Here is a 21544-nt window from a genome sequence, read left to right on the forward strand (position 1 = left end):
GACCTGGACTAGCCTTGAACACACAGAAAACCACCTGCCTCTGCTACTGAATGCTGGGATTAAAGTAATGCACTACTATGCCTGACATATTTTAGCATTATATATGTAATATATACATATTATACATATAATATTATTACATATATAAAATAATTAATATTATATATAATGCTAAAATATTATATATAATGCTAAAAATATGTCAGGCATAGTAGTGCATGCCTTTAATCCCAGCATTCAGAAGCAGAGGCAGGTGGATTTCTGTGAGTTCAAGGCTAGTCCAGGTCTACATAGTGACATTCTGTCTCAAAAAAACAAAAACAAACAAAAAAACCTAACTAAATATTTTAGACAAAAAGGTGGGCTCTAAGTGCTAACTTTAAAAACTTTAAGAAGAAGCCAGGCGGTAGTGGCGCACGCCTTTAATCCCAGCACTTGGGAGGCAGAGGCAGACGATTTCTGAGTTCGAGGCCAGCCTGGTCTACAGAGTGAGTTCCAAGACAGCCAGAACTACACAGAGAAACCCTGTCTCGAAAAACCAAAAAAAAAAAAAAAAAAAAAAAACTTTAAGAAGAACTTTAAGAGGTATATGAACACTGTAGGAAGGGATAATTAAAGAAAGGGATAATTAAGAGATAATGAACCTACAGTATTTAATGTAAGTTGCATTGATTGTAGACCTTCTAAGTGTGTGAGTGTTTTGAAATATGGAATGGCAGTTATGGAGGAATATCAAACAGCTTTTGTTATATTGCCCTGAGTATCACAGAACCTTGATATTCTAAAAATAGCTTGCAAGTACTAGAAGAAATGAGTCAGGCTTTAAACAGAAGCAAGAGGGTAGTGGGCTTGATTATTGTTGGTAAAACAGTTTTTATTACATTAATTGCTAGAACTACTGCTTCTGCAATTGCTTTGACACAAGAAGTTAAGAGAGCTACTTTTGTAAATCATTTAGCAAAAAATGTTACTAATGTGTTGAATATACATGAAGATTTAGATAGGCATTTGGAAGAATGGATTGATGTTCTTTATCCTATTCAAATTATTGGAAGGAGGTTAAGAATTTAAGAGTAAGGAGCCATCTAGAGTGTCATGCCAAATACCATTGGATTTGTATTAGTTCTAAAATTTACAGTGGTAGTCATTATAATTAGGAAAAAGTTTAAAGATACTTGCAGTGTGTTTGGCATAATTCTAACACCTCTCTGGATGTTTTAACTTTACATAGTGAGTTTATGAATTTCAAGAAAGCTGCTCTGCTGAGCATTGATGTGGCAGATACTGCTGATAAAATTACCCATGGCATGAGGTCAGTATTTCTGTTTTGGTCAAGCTTCAAGAATGGCATATATAGCTTGATCATGCTAGCCCTTTTTGTCATGGGAATAATTTTATTCCTGCCCATCGGGTTAAAGTTTGTCTTAAACAACATCAAAATGTTGACAGCCAAAGTACATGGCTTGAACCTAAGAATGGACTCCCAGACAGAGTTATTAAATTAACAGGCTGGCAAGCCAAGGAGAGGTAAGAGTCTGTACAGAGCCTTACCAACCTAAGACAGAAGTGCATTGCTTTTGATAATGCATATTCCATGATGGGTAAGGGAGGCATTTTTGTCAGAATGACCTAAGCAGCCAAAAGGTGGAGAGCCTTTGGGGCTGCTTGGCAAGAATCTGACATAGGCCAAGGACAAGGAAATGGGCTGCTTGGCAGGAATATGTCATTGGCCAAGGACAAGGAAGTAGGCTTCAGGTAGGAATCTGATATTTGGCTAAAACAAAGAAGTAATCTCAGGCAGGAACCTAAATCTTAGGCTAGAACAAAGAAGTAATTTCAGACAGGAAACTAAATTTTAGGCTAGAACAATGAAGTAGGCTTCAGACATGAAAATGACTTTGGGCTAGGACAAGGAAGTAGGTTCAGATATTTTTGGTCATCCTGATAAGCTATTAGAAACAGTGATCACGGGAGTGTTCATGGAAATTTGTTTATTGCCTTGCTTTTTCTTTGACTATTTGTGTTTATTATCTTGCTTGTTCCTTGACTATTTGCATCTATTGTATTGCTAATCCCTCAACCTAGAACTGACCTTAATACTTGCATTTAGTTAAAATAGTATAAAAGCAAAAAGGGGGGGTGCGATAAGGGGTTTTAGGGAGGAGAAATGGGGAAAGAGGATGACATCTGTATTGTAAATAAAATATCCAATAAAAAAAGATAATGAACACTGTAGATAGGGATAAGATCATTAAAGTGAATACCATATCAGAACAATAAAAAAAAATGTAGCATGGGCCAAGTGTGGTGTAACATACTTTTAATTCCAGTACTTGGGAAGCAGAAACAGGAGGATTTCAATGAGTTCAAAGCCAGCCTGATCTACATAGTAAATTCCAGACCAGCCAAGACTACATAGTGAGACCCTATTTCAAAAAGAAGAGGAGGAAGAGGAAACAGAGGAAGAGGAGAAGGAAAAGGAGGAAGAAAAATTCACCTTAGAAAAATGTCCATTAATCTATGCCAGTATGCAGAGATAAGAATGAGACACAGAGAGAAAAAGAACATGGATCACTTAAAACTCATACATGGAATAAAATAAAATAGGTCAACTTTCACAAGGAGAGAAGAGAATGAAGGTAAGGTATAATAAATACGGCTAAAGACTTTCAAATATTGATTAACAATAATCTATATATCTAAAAAGCTTTAAAACATTCCAAATCTTTTTTTTTTAAAGATTTATTTATTCTATATATGTGAGTACACTGTTGTTGTCTTCAGACACACCAGAAGACATTACAGATGGCTGTGAGCCACCATGTGGTTGCTAGGAATTGAACTCAGGACCTCTGGAAGAGCAACAGTCAGTGCTCTTAACCACTGAGCCATCTCTCCAGCCCAACATTCCAAATCTTTAATGCTAAGAAAGCCACACAATGAGCATATTAAAGTAAAACTTATAAAACCCAAAGACAAGAAGAAAATCTTAAAAATCAGCAAGCAACAGAAGGCAAGACACAGTGGCAAAGGAACAATGGTATAATTACAGCAACAACAGAGGTAAAAAATAATTTTCAGAGTACCCAAACAGTCTGGGATTTGTCAACTAGAAAATTACAAAAATTAAAGTAAAACAAAGATACTTTTCAGACTCACAGAAATATGAAAGAATTTGTCTAAGTACTTCTTCACTAGTAGGCTGAAGAGAAATGAGATCACACAAAGCCCCAAGTCTTCATGACTTGCATACAAAAATGAGCTGAGATAAACATGCTCACTTTTATTTTACATAACCTGCCTTATATATTCCATGTGTCTATAAATGTGGTTTATATATAATATTTGAGTTCTGCAATACCTTTTTTAAAGTTTCTAACACAGATGGAAGTAAAAGATCAAGACACCAAAAGTAAAAAGAGTGGGCAGGAGCACAATGGAATTCTGCTGGTGTAAGACCTTACCACAGCCGTGAAGTATAGAGTTACTTAGATGTAGGCTGTCAGGTCTTAGGGATGCATATGTAATTCTAAGGTAAGACAATGCTAAAGGAAAGCCATCTAGAATATTAATGGGAGAAGTAAAAAAAAAATCTTGTGTTTCACCTAAAATAATTCAAGAAAGGAGGAAAAGAAAAGAAAATGCAGATAGGATGAATAAAAACAAATATCAAGACGGAAATATTAAACTTAATAGTGTCAATAAACATTAAATATAAATAAGATGAAAACTACAGTTAAAAGGCACAGATAAATATATATCATGTAATCATAAATATATTATACTTCTTACTGCCCAAAAGTCGGGATAGAGGAGCATTTAAAATCACCAGTAAATGAAAACATCTTTCTCTCTCTTTTTAAAGAAACCTTCCCCTAATACCTTGTGATTACTGGATTGTTGGCTCAGTGACGCTTTTCTGCTGGACAGACAGAAGCACTCAGACCCCAGATAGACTGTATACTCTTCCCTGCTTTCCAGGAAGCTGTCAGGAGAGTGACAGCTGACGTTGTAGGATCTGCATCCCCCCTCCTCCACTTATTGTGCCAGCCAGGTTTGATGGAGGGGTCATTCTGTCAGTGTCTGTTTCCAAAAGAACTAGAGTGTTGCTCTGTTCATGGGCTGATGCTTTTCTTTCTTTGCTTAGCCTATCCTTGTCTCTATTTCTAACACGGCACACATTAGAGATATATAGCTTACTTAGTACCCTGGTTCAGTCCTCAGTAAACTAGCCAAGGTGGTTTATGCTTACAATCCCATCATTCAGGAAGTAAAGGCAAGAGGGTCATCACTTCACTGTCATCTCCAGCTATGTAGTGAGTTTGAGGACAAGGTGGAATACGTGAGAGTCTCAAAAACAAAACAAAACAGTCAGCAATCCCAACAGCAGCAGCAATAACATATTTATATATATACAGTTTTTAAAGGAGAAAACTAGAGTCAGGCATGTTAATGAAAGCCTGTAATTCCATCACTTGGGATATAGAGGCAAGAGAATCAGAAAATCGAGGTCATTCTTGGCTACATAGCAAGTTTTAGGTTAGTCTGAGCTAGAGACTTGGGGGGCAGAAAACTAAAGAACAATTTTTATTTTTCATATATTTTTACTAAATAATTTAAAAATGTGAAACAGAAATTGTCAGGTTAGATAAAAAGACAATACTTGACTATAATATTCATTACAAGGCAAGGCATAATTTGAAAATAAATTCTAAATATAAGGAAGCTAATGTACTACATTCACATCAAAGCACACAAGACAAAAACTGTCACCAGGGACTAAACAAGACATTTCATTCATAATGATGAAAGATAGATTAATCAGGAAGATGCAACCATCTTAAATTTGAATGTACCTAACAAAACAATCTTAAACTACCAAATACTTGATGAAAGCTAGGCATTGTAGCATACATCTATAATGCCAGCCCTTCAGAAACTGAGGCAGGAAATCTCAAGTTCAAGGCAAGCCTCAGATACATAGCAAGATTCTTTCCCAAAAATAAAATACTTGATGCAAAAGCTGACAAAACTAAAAACAGAAATAGATAGTACCACTCATTAATTCACTGGCAAAGTCTTATTGCTTTTCCCAGAGAAATATCTCTTAAAATAAATATTAATAAACATACTATACTGTATTCACTTAATTATAGTTTTTTTAATATACAGCTTATGCCACCGATATCCAGCTGTATGCATTGTTAAACAGTATTCTTTCCAAAGCCCATCCATAAGAAAGTTCTGCTGTATTCATTGATTACAGCAAAGAACTCTCAGGAGTGATTCCGTTTCATACATCAGTTTGCTTTGGTTTTGGTTTTTATTCAGCCTTATCCTCCTAAATAGTATTTTTTAGTCTTCCAGATTCTTCTATTGAAGAGTTGATTTAGGGATGGGGAGAGATGACTCAGTCAGTAAAGTGCTTTCTGGATGAGGACTTGAGCTCAGAGTCCCAGGACCCATGAGAAAGCCAGCCTATGATGGTGAGCCTGTGATCTCAGCAGAGATGATCAGTGGGACTCAGTGGCCACCCGTTCTAGCCCAGTAACTCAGCTTGAAGTTTGGTAGAAACCCTATCTCAAAAAGTGTTGTGGAGCATTATCTATCTATCTATCTATCTATCTATCTATCTATCTATCTATCTATCTATCCATCCCTCCCAATCACTTGCCCCCCCTTCTGGTCTCCCCTCATAGAGTCCCTCCCTCAATACCCCCTTCCCTTCTCCTCTGAGAGAGTGGACCCTTTTCCCCTCCCCAGGGATCCCACCACATTGGTGAATTATTAAGTCTCTGTAGGGTTAGGCACATCCTCTCCCACTGAGGCCAGAGAAGGCAGCCCTGTTGGGGAACAGATTCCACAGACAGGCAACAGCTTTGGGGACAGCTGCCACTCCAGTTGGAGAATCATCATGGAGAATGATCTGCATATCTGCTACATATGTGATGGGGGCCTTGGTCCAGCCCGTGTATGTTCTTTGATTGGTGGCTTAGTCTCTGAGATGCATGCTTTTTAATCCCAGATCTCAGGAGGCAGAGGCAGGTGGGTCTCTATGAGTTCAAGGCCAGCTTGGTCTACAGAGCAAATTCCAGGACAGCTAGGGTTACACAGAAAAACCTTGCCTCCAAAAACAAAGACAAACAAACAAACAAAAGGATGGTGGGGAGTGATTGAGGAAGACAACCAGTATTGACCTCTGACCTCCACATGCATGTGTACATATATGTATGCAAGCACCTGTGCGTGTACACACACACACACAGTACATAACACACACAATGATAAAAATAAATAAATTTCTGGGCATGGTAGTACATGCCTGTAGTCCCAGCTCCTCTGGAAGAAAAAGGAGGAGTGTCAGTTGAGTCAAGGGTTATTGGATTATGCTGAGTGTGTGTTCAAACTAAGTCCAGTATCAACACGCTGATCTCTGGGATCAGAAGACCACTTCCCTAAGAAAGAGTGTACAGGCCCAGATGAGAAGTGAAGCAGGTCAAATACAGTAAGTAAGAAACGTGGTTGGATTCCTGACAGCTTTAACCCCTTCAGGATTCTGACACGCAGTGACTTTCATAGGATTTAGAGCTCTGTGAGCATCACAGCTTGCCAATGTTATATTCTCCACAGCAGCACAGTGTTGACATGTTTAGATGGGCAGGCAAAGTACAAGGCCAGCTCCATACTAAACAAGACCTTGCTTTCATGGAGAAATGAGGAAAGCATCTTTTCAGACCTGGTTCCCATATTTATCCACAGAAGTTCGGACAAGTGTGTGTACCATATAGAGTGGGCAGCAGTTGGTTCTGGCCCATGTGTATACCTCTGGTCAGTTGCAGTGTGATACAGATCTGGGGCAACACGAAGCATCATACAACATTGCATGCTTGTGGTGACAAAGTTGGGAGAGTAATTGTTGACAATTATCATATAAGTATTGTTTTTTTAAAAAAATTAGCTTTAAAAAGTTTATGTTTATGGATGTTTTGCCACCTTGAATGTCTATGCACCACATACATGCACTGCCCATTTGATCCTCTAGAACTGGAATTACAAATAGTTGTGAGCTATCATGTGGGAATCAAACCCAGGTCTTCGGGAAGAGCAGTCATCTCTCTAGTCCATAAAATGTATTCTTAAATCTTAATGAACTACAATACATGTAATAAGTGCAGTGAATAATTTATCTGAAACTTTTAATAGAGATTTGAAGGGAAATTTTTTCCCCAAATTTGCACTGTTTTTATGATCTCCCTTTTATGCCCAGGAGTGTTCTCTTCCTTCATTTTCTGGTTTCCATTCTTTAGGAATAAAAGCGACTGATTTCCTGGTTCTTCAATCTACATCTAGAACTGTTTCCTGGCCATTTTATTTAATACCACTCTTCCCATCTGCAGATCAGGTTTTGGGGGTGTTAGGAAACTAGTCAGAGGTGTGGCACAGGTGCCAAGGAAACTGCCAGATTCTTTCTTGCCCAAACAAATGTATTCTGATATTCTGTAGCCTGTGCACTGAGCCCTTGAGTAACAGGGTGTCAGTGCTACTATGTTTGGATTCTTGGATTCTTTTTTTTTTTAAGATTTGTTTTTAATTGTTTTAAATTATGTATATATGTGTGGGTGAGTCTCTCTCTCTCTCTCTCTCTCTCTCTCTCTCTCTCCCTCTCTCTCCCTCTCTCTCCCTCTCTCTCCCTCTCTCTCCCTCTCTCTCCCTCTCTCTCCCTCTCTCTCTGTTTCTCTGTGTGTGTGTGTGTACGTAGTTAAGTACATGTGAGTGCAGGTGCCAGTGGAGGCCAGAGACTTTATACTCCCCTGGAGTTGGGAGTTACAGGATGTTGTGAGGCACCTGATGTAGATGTTGGGAACTGAACTCAAGTCCCATGGAAGAGCACTGCATGCTTTTTAACCATCAAAGCATCTCTCTAACCCTATCTGAAAGAACCTTGGCAGAAAACATGATCAGTGCTTACATGGTACTTTAAAGAGGGGGCTATTTAGAGCTGATACACTGGGAAATTCGGAGACAGATCCAGTGGGAGGCACATAGAAAATCCAAGAAGAACCAGGCAAGAGTGGAGGCTCAAGGCAGTAAGATGGCAGCCAAGGTCACAGCCATAACCACACAGGAGGACAAGAAATTTGACTTGTGCTTTCCACTTTCTGCACTTTGGGGGTGCATTGTTGTCGGAGCTTCTGAAGTCAGTGCTGTAGAAGCAGTCCCCTGCAAGGATCCAGAGGTGCAGAGACACAGCAGTGCAAAGCACAAGAGAAAGTGGTCAGGAGTCAGAGGAACAGAATCCAAATAGAAACTGATGGTTACTCTTCATTGTCAACGGACTGGATGTTAGAATCACTGAGGAGACACACCTTTGAGTGTGTCTAGGAGAGCACTAAGTCTAGGAGCTTAGCTGAGAAGGGAGACTACCCTAAGTGTGTACCAAACCATCCTGTTGGCTGGAATTACAGACTAAATGGAAGAGAAAGCAGGCTGAGATCAGTCTGCTGAGTGATTTTATGTCTACTTGACAACAAGCTGAAGTCATCTGAGAGAAGGGAACCTCATTTAAGGAAATGCCTCCATAAGATTGGGCTGTGTACAAACCATAGGGCACTGTCTTAGTTAGTGATAGATGGGGGAGGGCCTAGTCCATTTTGAATGGTGCCATCCCTGGATTGGTGGTCCTGGGTTCTTTAAGAAAGCAGACTGAAGAAGCATGTTGAGGAAGCCATGGTCTCGAATCAGCTTCTGCCTCCAGGTTCCTCCCCTGCTTGAGTTACTGTGTTACTTCCTTTGATGATGAATAGTGATGTGGAAGTGTTTGCCAAATATATCCTTTCTTCCCCATCTTACTTTTTGATCATGGTGTTTCATTGCAGCAATAGAAACCCTCAACTAAAACAATCAGCATTTGTATGTTTCTTCATCCTGACTATGGACACAATGTGACTAGACATTTCATACTCTCAACTCCATGCTGCCCCCAACATGATAGAATCTATCTACTCAACCCTAAGCCAAAATAAGCCTAAGTTCCACCCTTAAATTGCTTTTGTCATGTATTTTTGCCACAACAAAATAATACAGAAAATTTGTACAAAGAAGTAGAACTGGTACAATGACAAGCCTGACCGTGTAGATTTGTTTGGCCCGATTAATGTGGAAGAATATAGAACTGAAGACTAGAAAAATCCCTAAAATGCTGTGGGAAGAACTTCCTAGTCCATTCTAGTGCATGTGTAGAAGACCAGAAAGCTGAAAAAATATGGGCAGTGAAGGCTTGGCTCATAAAGTTTCCAAGGTGAACAAGCACTCTGTTGGAAACTGGGGTAGAGGTTACTAGTGTTACATTTCTGGCAAAGGATCTGGTGCAGTTTGTCAGTGTCCTGAAAATTTGAATGAGGCTGAATTAAAAAATAATGGGCTAAGTCACTTGGAGGAATTTTTTAAGAAGCAGAGTATTTGAGTTAAGTCATGGTCCATGTTCTCTCCACTTGCTGAGGTTTAGAATGAAGTTAAAGAAAGAAGGTATAGAAAATGGGAAACGTGGGAAGCACAGAAGTGAGTATAAAGTTGCAGACAGAGCAAATATGGAGAAAGCAGCTGTAACTGATAGAGTGCTGATAAAGAGAAATCTGAGGTTCTGCATTGGAACAACTGGAAAGATGCTCCCGGCAAGACTCCAGCAATCAAAGACATCAATGTCTTCTGAAAATGCAAATCCATCAGAAGGAGAGAGTGAACTGAGTACCTGAAGGGGTTCTGTACTGGAAAACAACAGTTCCAGGAAGTGTTTTTCCTGATTCAACTATCGAGGCACACAGAGACTAGTAAAGCTATGCTAGAAAAGTATCAGTCTACATCTGGAACTGGCAAAAGAACTTGGCAGCAGCAAAATGCTGGAGTGAGGGAGTGTCATGGAGGCTTGCATCAAGCAGGATCAGATCCCACAAGGAGATTCTGAAAAGCCACTATATAAGCCTGTAAAAGTAAAGCCTAAATTGTAACGAAGACCCAAGTATATTGGAGGTCTCAGGACATCTCCTTAGAAAAGCTGCTTAAAAGGAACTACCCCAAGAGGCGGCAGTGCTATAGGTGGGAAAACTGAGGGGTGGGGCTACCCAAGCCTATTGAATCCAGATGATGCCACCAAGTGTCCAGATACAGAATGTGGAGATACAAGATTTGATGTTTACCCTGCTGGATTTTGGTATTCCTTTGGTCTGATCTTCTCTGTCCCCTCAACCCCCATTTTACCCTCTGGGAGTGGTAATGTTTACTCTGTGATATTTGTATATTGAAAGTATATAACTTGTTTGTTATTATTTTTGATGATGATAGATGGTTTAATGATAAGAGATTGCCTTAAGTTTCAGAAAAGTAGACTTTTGAAACTGAACAGAGGGAACTTTGCATTATGAGATGACCATGAATCTACTTGGCAAGGGGTAGGGCGTGCGGTTTAGAAGTGATGTATCTAGGTGTCAGATGGACAAAGAGGGTACACGAGGCTAGTCATCATGGTTAACTTGATTGTGTTTGGAATCACTCAGGAAACATACCTCTGATGTTAATCTCACCAGGCAAGAATGAAAACCACCATTCAAATGAAAGCCAATTAAGCAAGCTTTATTTACTGTACATAGGACTGACTCTCTAAAACAGCATTTGTGTGGGCTAACTTTTCAGGCCTCCTTTTATAGGGAAAAAATGTAAACTGGAGTTTTGTAACAAGGATTTTGCAACCGAATTTTACAGAAGTGGATAGCAGATTAGATTATTTGACAGGTCATCTTGGCAGAACATCTCAAGGTTCCTTGACAGAACACCTTATCTTATTAGGGTAGAGTACATGTGAGTCAAACTTTAATTTTGTAGCAAATAGAAACAACTTATTCTAACCTTATGATAAAATGGCTTTTTACCCTAAGATGGAATCAGGCTGGTCCATCACTGGGTATATTTGTGAGGTCACTTAAAGAGTTATTTAATTGAAGAGGTAAGATCTCTAAGTGTGAGTGGGAGCACTTATAGATTTGAGTCCCCAAAAAGAAGGAGAAAGCTATTTAAACACCAGTGTTTGTCTTTCTCTGCCTCCTGACCGTGGATAGGATATAATCAGTTGCTTCATACTTCTGCCACTATGCTGTCCCCTCAAACCACGAGCAAGACAAACAGGAACCATGAAGGTTCTTCCATTCCCATGAAGCCCATGGGAGAGTAGCTTGCATATACTCTGGAAGGCCTGTCTGCCCTTAAGTTGGACCTAATCTTGTACTGCAGAAGTTGCCCTGTTTGCAGGGGTGACCTTATGGGAAGCACAGAGTAGAAAGCAATGCCTCTGTGGGCAGCCCTAGAAGAATCAAGCTATAACTGAACAGGTAGCACCCTATTACCCAACTAGTCACCTAAATCAATTCTCTGAGGGTAGCAACTAGAGACTTATCCTTCTGCCTTCCAGTGAGGGACCCCCAAGGTTATGGTCTATCCCTCTTTCTTATCCATGGCTCCCAGAAGACCCTCTCTCTAAGTCTGGTTCTCTCTTGGCTCCAGATCAGCTATGACATTTGCTACTGTGTGACTTGATTTGTTTAGGAAGGACTTTGCCGTTGTAGTCCAGGCTGTTCTTGAACTCTCAGTCCCTTTGGCTCTCAAGTGATTTCTTTGCCACAAGCCAAAAATCAGGAATCATACTTGAGCATAAAATACCAAGGTATTCTATGAAGTTTAGAACCACACAAGCCACTGTCACTGCGACCGACAGTCCTTCTTGCTCCAGCAAAGTAACATAAACAAACACTATAAAGTAGGAATCGAGCCATAATTTTTTGAACGCTGTGATTTCTGCCCAGGAAACTGAGAGAATCAATAAAGAGGAAGCCCTTAACAACACTTGGGTCCAGAAGCTAAGCAGAAATAAATTAATGCAGAGTCCAGCTCCTATAAACAGTCATAGTTATAGAGAATGAAATGGGAGAAAAGATACAGCGAAGAAGGTAAAAATACCTATGGTATGGTAAATTTTAAGAGTGTAAGATTCCTGTGAGGGAAAATGAAAATTAGAAAAGCACAAAAAAAATCTAGAGAAAACCTGAATTTTATTAACACATGCCCTGTCTTTACATCGACAGAGAAATGCCCTACTAAACATGCCCAAAGATACAATATGTTATTTCTAGTGGCCTAAAACTAATCTACAGGTTATGATGAAAGTCACAAAAAAATGTTTAAAAAGACTGACCTCACAAATATTAAAATATAAAGGCATAGTTGAAAAAAATAAAAAAAAAACCATGATCACTAGAAAAGTAATGTTTATATCCACGTTTAGATCCACACATACATTAAACTTTTAGTAAGGAAAATATTAATTTAATGAAAGCTCAAATGGCTTGTTAGATAGTCAGCAATAAGCTGCAGTTCTTTTGTTTGTTTTGCACTGTAGGTTTAACCTAGGACCTTTCCATGCTAGGCAAGCACTTTACTACTGAGCTGTGGCCCTAATTCATGCAGTGCTGTGCAGTGCTGTGCTGTGCTGTTCTGTGCTGTTCTGTGCAGTGCTGTGCAGTGCTGTGCTGTTCTGTGCAGTGCTGTGCTGTGCTGTGCTGTGCTGTGCTGTGCTGTGCTGTGCTGTGCTGTGCTGTGCTGTGCTGTGCTGTGCTGTGCTCTGTTTCTCAGGTAGGGTCTCACAGTGTAGCCCAGGCTGGCCTTGAATTGGAGATCTTCCTGCCTCAACCTCCCAAGTGCTGGATTTACAAGCATGTGCTACACAGCAATCCACAGGATTTTGTTTAATTCATCTAGAATGTAGGAAGAAATTGCCTTTTTGTTGAAGAGACAAATCTCACGTTTTGATATAAATAAGAACCTTTTTAACAGAGTTACAAGAGTCTTTCAAGACAGTTTTGACAGGACATAGCAACATATATAACATCTGGGGGTATTTTTCCAAGAGGAAATATGTAACAGGAACAAAAAGACTTCAGCAAGTATGATGTTCACCACTCTAGGACAGCACCCCAAGGTTTCACATGACAGTTCCTCACTCAGACTCCCCTAACTTGGGTATGTAGACTCTGTTCCCTTCTCAGCTATAGGACAAGGAGTATCCCCTTTATTTCTTTCCTAAATACCATTTTTTAAACTATTCAGACTGAAGTTTTAAAAACAGACTATAATTTATAAGTTAGTATTAAAGCAGAAGACACAGAGATCACTCTTGCTAGGAAGGGCCTGAGAACAGTCTGCTGTGTTTGCTCACATGAATGAGCAGAATTGAAAGCTTTCTTCTTTGTGAACATTTTATATAGGAAAGGACTGTGGAGTGATTCTTGTGTTTAAGCATTTTGAAACTCATTGTGGGAGCTTGTCAAAACCATCAGAAAAATCAGGGGCTCATTTCATGATCGTCATCATCACTGTGGGGACAATAAGAAGTCTAGCTAGATTCATGTTTTAGGTTTGGGAGGTAGAGGTTCAGGTAGTTAGAAGACTATATACATGTGCTAGCCACTGTATACACATGTGTTAAATTCATGCCTCCCACATTTCTAGCTGCATCTTCTGCCTTGGGTTGTACCTGGTCCTGTTGGGTCAAATCTCCCCATAGCTGCCACCTGAAGCCATGCACACACACTTGTGTACAGGTATACAAGTGAACTTACACACACTTTTCATGCATGCACATACACAGATATTTCTTACTTTTCATAGGTGTGTAGAATTGTCTTGTTTGCTAAACATCCCTCTCTTCTTATGCTCTGGTATACTTTTTTCCCTTTGCTTTATTTTAATGATATATCAGAAGGGAAAAAATAACCAAATGGCTTTCAGGGAGGCACTCTGTGTTGCTCTGTGGTTACTGGCAAAGAAGTATAAAAGCATGGAAAAGATTGAAACGTTCTTTTCATCATCCAGTGAGAGTTAGGGAGCCATTTGAAGAGATGGTGGGAAGGTCCAGACTCTAGCTGTTAGAAGACGGAGCCAACAAGAGCTGACAATGGACGGACGGACGAGTGGAGGGAGGCGCCATGCAGGGTTGGTACTGAGCAATGGGGAGGACGGAGGTGAGGCCGCCAGCGTTCCTGTCCCATCCTCAAAGAGATGACAGGTAGTTATGGTGACAAGACTCAAGCTCAGAGAAGTACCTCAGAGAGAAAAGCTTGAGAACTACATGATATGACAGTGAGGACCATAATCTACACATCAGTCACTTCCTCCCATGGCCACAGATACAACTGTCTCTCCTCATGTGATCTCGGGGGCAGGAGTGACCGTGTGAAGTTTTCAACTGCACAAGAGAAACAGATGGTTGCCTGTGTGGCTCCCTATGGGAGCTTTATTATTTGTTAGGGACTCTAGATCTGGATTCGATGGGGGTGGGCATTGAAAGAACTCAAAGGTGGGTCTTCATTTTTGCTTTCCTGCAAGATGGGATAAGCACATTCATCCACTACCAGTGGATAAATGGGCCATTATTGGAGAAACATTCTGGAGGTTTCTCAGATTTGACCTGAAGGAAATGGCAACATGCCCATACAGACTTGAGTGTGAATATCCTTAGAGGTGTCATTCATTCAGATGGCTTTGGCCAGCAGTGAGTCCTGGCCAAATATATCTAGACTGTCCCTGCTTTGGCACTTGTTTGATGACCTGCTGGTGCTTATACTAGTCTTATGGAACATGGAGGAAGACCACAGTCTCATGACCTCACCTGAAGGACACTCTTCAACAGAATTTATCAAGGTTGATGTTGACTTTTGTCACTGGGCTTCAATGGTGTCTATACCCTGTGGGACAAAATTATAAAGCACTGTCTAACATGGATAGGCAGTGATGCCTTGTCTTCTTTTTTTGTTTTGTTTTGTTTTGCTTTTTTTGTTGTTGTTGTTGTTTTTGTTTCTCGAGACAGGGTTTCTCTGTGTAGCCCTGGCTGTCCTGGAGCTCACTCGGTAGACCAAGCTGGCCTCAAACTCAGAAATCCGCCTGCCTCTGCCTCTCAAGTGCTGGGAATAAAGGCGTGCGCCACCACCGCCCAGTGATGCCTTCTTAAGTTCTTGTCTTCTTAAGTTCATACTGTATACAAAATTTGTACCTTTTCTACATAGGAATTTGTCTGTTCTTGTTTATTTATTAATTTATTCAGTTAATTATTTGCTAGCCTGGGTTCAAGAATAGTCTATCTTGGGTTATAATACAGGAAAACTTTGTTTTGTTGTTTGACTTGTTCATCTTGTTCCTGTGTTTTTTTTGTATGTGTGCATGTGTGTGTGTGCGTGTACATACTTTCTGGTACTATAAGGTTTCCCAGGCTGATCTAATATGTTTTCTGCCTCAGTTCTAGAATCAGCCATTTCGACACCTCTGTTCTCTTTATTAGAAAGTGTTGTTAGAGGCCAAACTCTAGGTAATGGGTGTGTGCTTTGCTGCTGGAGAGTCATTGCTTCTAGATCCTCTCAACTAACAGTGGAAGGAAAGTGTGTGTGTGTGTGCGTGTGTGTGTGTGTGTGTGTTTCCTGAATATATCTGAATATCTATAAGTATTTTATATGTAAATATCTATAGCTATATGGGAGTTGAAAAGCATTTACTAGAGATTTGGGGTCTTTATGGCATAGAGACAGCAGAAAGAGACAAGGCAAATAAATGTGCAGGGAATACTGACAAGGCTTTAGAGCAGTGGTTCTCAACCTGTGGGTTGCAATCCCTTGTGGGTTATATATCAGATATCCTGCATATCAGATACTTACATCATGACAATAGCAAAATTACAGTTACAAAATAGCAATGAAATAATTTTATGGTTGGGGGTCACAACCTGAGGAACTATATTAAAGGGTGCAGACATAGGAAAGTTTGTGAACCACTATGTTAGGGGGCTTCAGCTCTTTGCTGACATGGTAGGCAGTTTTCTGAAGAAAGGCTTTTATTGATGTGCTAGGTGGGCTGTCAGCACTCATCATCTTGCCTGAGAGTTTTGGGTGCTAAAAAGAACAAAGTGAAGCAGCAGCTGCAATGTAGAAAGACCATGCCTTCCTACAGGTTGAATTGAGTATGTACGGAACTAAATTTCACAGAAGAACTGTGAGGCAGAGTCCATATGTACTATAAGGATTTCTTTCAGAAAGTTACTAACTTGGCTTTGTATCAGAAGTATATCTGAATGCGTATCAGAAACCCCAACCATTGCTATCATTGCTCTGTGTTTCAAGTTAGTTTAGTATTTGTCAGCTTGGTAGATGAGACAATGCTTATTACTTATATTTGCATCTGCCTAATTGTTTCAAGCCAAATTTCTACTTATCATTGACCATTTATTTTTTCTATTAATTGCTTATATATAACTTGTTCATTTTTGTCATTCTTATTTTTGTGGCATCCTCTGTGATTCATTAACTAACCTTTTGGCAGACATGATACTGATATTTCCTCCAAATTTTCCTGGCCCTTATTTATACTCACCTCTTTTGAGGAGTGGGAGTAGTTCTTTGGATTGAACCCATAGCCTTACATACACTAAGGAAGTGTTCTATCACTGAGCTATATCCCCAGCCCTTTAAAAAGAAGTGGTTTTTGCCGTGGTCTCACTAAGTTGTCCTAGGTTGGCCTCAACCTCACTGCATAAGCCTAGGCAGGCCTTGAACTTGCCATCCATCTACCTGAGCGTTGTAAGCAACTAGGTAATGCAAATTTATTTATTTATTTATTTATTTATTTATTTTGGTTTTTCGAGACAGGGTTTCTCTGTGTAGCCCTGGCTGTCCTGGAACTCACTCTATAGACCAGGCTGGCCTCGAACTCAGAAATCCTCCGCCTCCCAAGTGCTGGGATTAAAGGCGTGTGCCACCACCGCCCAGCATAATGCAAATTTATAAACCCAAAATTTTTATTTTATATCATCAAATCTGTTGTTTTTTTGATGCTGCCTTTTTATGCTAAGGGCAGGCAGGTTCTCACTGTGTTGCCCAGGCTGACCTTAAGTGATGCTCCTCCAGCCTTAGACTTCAAGTAGCTTAGATTATGAGTACACACCACCATGCCCAGTGTGATGGCTAACATGGATTGCCAACTTGGCAGGATTTAGACGTATGTAAGAGACAAACCTCTAGGTACATCTGTGAGGGACATTCCAGATTAAGTTAGCTCAGGTGGGAAGACCTACTATAAATGTGGTCAACACTGCTCTGTTGACTGGAGTCTTGGACTGAGAAAGGAGGAGAAAGTGAGCTGACACAAGCATTCATTTCTCTCTGCTTCTAGAATGCAGGTGTGCTGTGTTTATTGCCTCAAGTTCTTGCTGCCATGCCTTCCCATTGTGATGGACCACAATAAATAAACCCTTCCTTAAGTTGTTTTTCATTGGTATTTTATCACAGTAAGAAAAGTAGGTAATGCATCCAGCTTGCTTTTGTCACAGTATCTGTTTGTTTGTTTGTTTGTTTGTTTGTTTGTTTTGAGACAGGGTGTCTTTGTGGAGCCCTGGCTGTCCTGGAACTTGTTCTGTAGATCAGGCTGGCTTCAGACTCAGATAATCTGCCTTTCTGTGTCTCCTGAGCCCTGGGATTGAAGGCGTATGCTACCACCAGCCTGGGCACCCATGATGTTTTGATGACATAGTTCCTTAAATATTTTCTCCATTTCTTCAGTAGATACTGATCTATTTAACATGTTTCTGAAAGAACTAGAAGTTGAATCCAGGACCTCATGCTTGATTGGCAAGTGCTCTTCTAGTGAGCCAACCTCATTAACTTTCATCTGTAATGAGGTCAGTTTTTCTTTTTTTAATAGTTTTGATATATTCCTTAGGCTGTTCTAGAATTCAGAGATTTCTTGCCTCTATCTCCCAAATCCTGAGATTATAGGAATGCATTGCTACATTTAGTGTGAGGTCAATTTTAATTTTTGTTTCAGTGCCGAGGATGAAACCCAAGACCTTGGAAATGCTAGGCAAGGCCTCTACCAGCAAGCTGCTTCCCCTGACTCTGCAATCAGTTTATATACATGAATTTTCTTATGATAGAGTCTATTTAACCTAGATTTTCAAATGGAGTTGCAAAAGGCATTTCTAACATTGTCTGTTTTTTTAACTTCCTCCATACCAAGAGTTACTTTCCTTTGTAGTTTCTCATTTTGTATATTTGTGCTTATCCCTTTTTTGATGAAATTAACTAATTTAATTTTCTTTTTTATTTGCTATAAGAACAAAGATCCTACTTGACTATTTGATCTTCTGTTTTCTGCTCCTTATTTCATTAAGGAGTGCCTGTATCATTTCCTTTCTTTCACATTATTTTGATTGGCATTCTTGTTTGTTTGTTTTTTCGATATGCTTTGAACTGAAAATAATTTTTTATTATTAATTAATTACTTTATTTATTGGCACCCTAAATGTTGCCCCCTCTTTGAACCCCTTACAGAAATCTTCCCCTCATCCCTTCTCCCCTTCCCCTCTGAGAGGGTGCCCCTCCCGGCATCCCCCCTCCCGGCATCCCCCCTCCCTGGGGCATCAAGTCGCTACAAGATCAGGTAAATCTTCTCTCATTGAGGCCAGACAAGGCAGCCCTCTGCTACATATGTGTCAGGAGGCCTTGGAACAGCCTGTATATGCTCTTTGGTTGGTGTCTTAGCCTCTGGAAGCTCCCAGGTGACATACTGTGAAAACACACACACACACACACACACACACAACTGAGTCCTCACCTTGGTGCACAGTATAAACAGGAAGTGAAGGCTAAGACATAAGACAGAATTGGGAATATTTTGATCACAAGAACCCAACACAGACCCACAATCACAAAGACTGAGAGAGGCTTCTGTCCTTTTGTGCTTGAACCTGTGCTTACTCTATCATTCAGACTGGGTGTAGATGCTATGGATGTTTTCAAGAGCAGCAGTCAGAGGACGCTCTTCTTAGGCACAGGCACCTGTCACTAGGAGGTGCCAGGGAGGGAAGAGCAACTCTTGGGGCACTGTGCTTTTTAGCTATTTCAGATTTCTTCTCTGAGACACTGGTCCACATGCAGCCCTAGAGCTGATCCTCACTCTGCTGTAGCTGCAGAGTGGAACTCACCCTGCTCTCTATGGGAGATCAAAGCAACAGCTGCTCATTCAATCCTGTGAGGGACTACACAGGACTAAACCCAGCTTGCCCCTGTAGTGGATACAGTTGTGGTCCAGGACCTGTCAGGCTCCTCTAATGTTGGATGGACAACCTTTTATGAAATCAGTATTTAGCTTTGATTTATAGTTTCCCCAGAATTTGAGCGCCTCCCTGTCTCTCTGGGAGCCTAGGAAGAGCGTCCTGGACAGCTGGCTTGAAATGATGAAGGACCTCCAGGGCAGGTGACAGGATTCTGTCCCTCTGCAAACAGTGCCAACCAAATAATAAATGCCATTTTTCCATACAGGAAGGACATTCCCATAGAACATGTGACACACATGGACAGAGAACAAACCAAGAAAGTGGTGTACTCCGTGGTCTATGGAGCCGGTGAGCCATAGGGAAGGACTGGGTTCTTGATGTCATCCAATGGCAGAATGCCTGTATTCAAGTGTGCTGTGCCTCAGAAAAGCCACTCTGTGAGTCTATGCTATTTACACAAACACCTCAGTGGTAATGTTATAAGACAGTAGTCAAACCACTCCATGCCACTGACTCACAGTGCCATTGATTCTCTAAGGCAATGGTTCTCAATATTCCTAATGCTGTGACCCTTTAATACAGTTCCTCATGTGTGGTGACCCAACCATAAAATTATTCTTGTTGTTACTTCATAACTGTAATTCTGCTACTGTTATGAATCATAATGCAAATATCTGTGTTTTTTGATTGTCTTAAGCGACCCTGTGAAAGAGTCGTTCGACCTCCCTCAAGGGGTTATGACCCACAGGTTGAGAAGCACTGCTTTAAGAGCAGCAATAAAGGTTCAGCGTCTGTCCAAACCCTACCCCACATCTCACCACAGTGATAGACATCATCTCTGTGCTTAGAAACTCTCATCCCTAAACACACACCACTCAAAATGGGAGCTGGTAGGCTCTGGTTCTGCTTCTTAGCACATACTCAGTAATAAGCTGTACTTCTCTTTCTCCTCTTTCCAGAACCAGGAAGTAGTCCTTCTACTTTTCTCTCTTGCACTCTCCTGTTGACCCACTCTCCTCTCTTCTTCTCTCTTGTACTCTCCTGATTAGTCTGTCAGTAGTGGATTTTTTAAAATATTTTTTATTTATGTGTTTGAGTGTTTTGCCTGCATGTATATTTGTGTATCATGTATGTGCACTGCCCCCTAGAGGCCAGAAGAGAGCAAAGGCTCTGGCAGAGCTGCTATGTGTGTGCTGGGAACCATATTCTAGTCTTCTGGAAGAGCAACCAGTGCTCTTCACCATTGAGCCATCTCTCCACCTCCTTGAGTATGTTTTTTCATCACCCCGGATTATGCTAAAATAGGGACTAGTTCTCCCTCAGAAGAAGGTATGAGCCCTCCGTTCCTTCCTTGGGGAGCAGTCTGCTGTCACAGATCCAGGCCTGCATGGATCTCCTTGCTTTGGTCTTACTGCTTTGAGCACAGCGGGGGTTGTCCATAGACCCTGAGAATAGTCTCCTCCTGACCATTGGAGTCTGATGTTCAGTCAAGGAAAACCAACAAAACTACAGAAGCCTCAGTGTAAACCTTAGCATGGTGCATGCTCGTCACTCCTAGTTATTACCTCACAGTCTCTGTAACTGCAGCGCTGTGGATGTGTATTTCACATGCTTCTTCTGGATCACATTGTCTTGTCCAGAGCCCTCCCCAGTACTCAGGGCTTTGCACTTGCCCTTGTTTCACAGGTATGTTTTTCTCATATGGATAAAACTCATCCATCTTTACCCAACTCTCCCTTTCTCAGCCATCATCCACCACTGTATTAGTTACTCACACCTAAGCAGTAAGTTACCACAGAAGGCACATCTGTGATCTCATGGTTCGTGTTGTACCTGCCTTGCAGGCTACACTCTGCTACAGTCTGATAGTTGGGGCTGTGGTATCACCTGAGGCTCCACTGGTATTCTTCTTTCCTCAGCTTCTGTCTCCTGCTGGCCCCATGGGTCTCTGGCATGAACACTCTGCACTGTGACCACTTTACACTTCAAAGCCAGCTGGCTGCCAAGTACCAGCTGTATGCCCATTCATCTTGTTCAGGGTAAAATGCCCATACTGAGCATGAGCCCAAGAGGCCAGGAGTGCCCATCAGTTCAGTTCTGCTTACTAATACAGAGAAGCACAAAGCATCCACTGTGCAAGTAACAATGCTCTGAGAACATCAGACCCTATGAAGTGTCTAGAAAGCAATGTGGAAGCCAGTAATCAAACTTAGGGTAAGATTACAATCATGATACTAGTGGTTTTCCTCAGTGTTGCCTGTCCCATTTCCTCCTCAGCCTCTTCCGTATTGTCTCCCAGACTTCAGGTGTCTCTGCCCTGGGGCAGGGAAAGCAACATTCTACCAGACTGGAATTTGATATCTTGGATCCTCTTGTAGATCTGCCATACCTGGAGTTCTGCACTCA

At 40.9% G+C, this 21544-nt stretch overlaps 1 protein-coding gene across 1 annotated transcript in view; it reads left to right on the forward strand.

Annotated features, from left to right (window-relative positions):
* Poln (DNA polymerase nu) overlaps positions 1-21544 on the forward strand; it is a 130461-nt gene that overhangs the window by 84047 nt on the left and 24870 nt on the right. Inside the window, exon 17 of the mRNA XM_028758297.1 lies at positions 19404-19486. Within this exon, the coding sequence (XP_028614130.1) occupies positions 19404-19486 (83 nt within the window). The remainder of the gene's footprint in view (positions 1-19403; positions 19487-21544) is intronic.

Source organism: Grammomys surdaster, unplaced genomic scaffold, assembly GCF_004785775.1.
Source record: "Grammomys surdaster isolate TR1022 unplaced genomic scaffold, NIH_TR_1.0 126187, whole genome shotgun sequence".
Lineage (NCBI taxonomy): Eukaryota > Metazoa > Chordata > Mammalia > Rodentia > Muridae > Grammomys > Grammomys surdaster.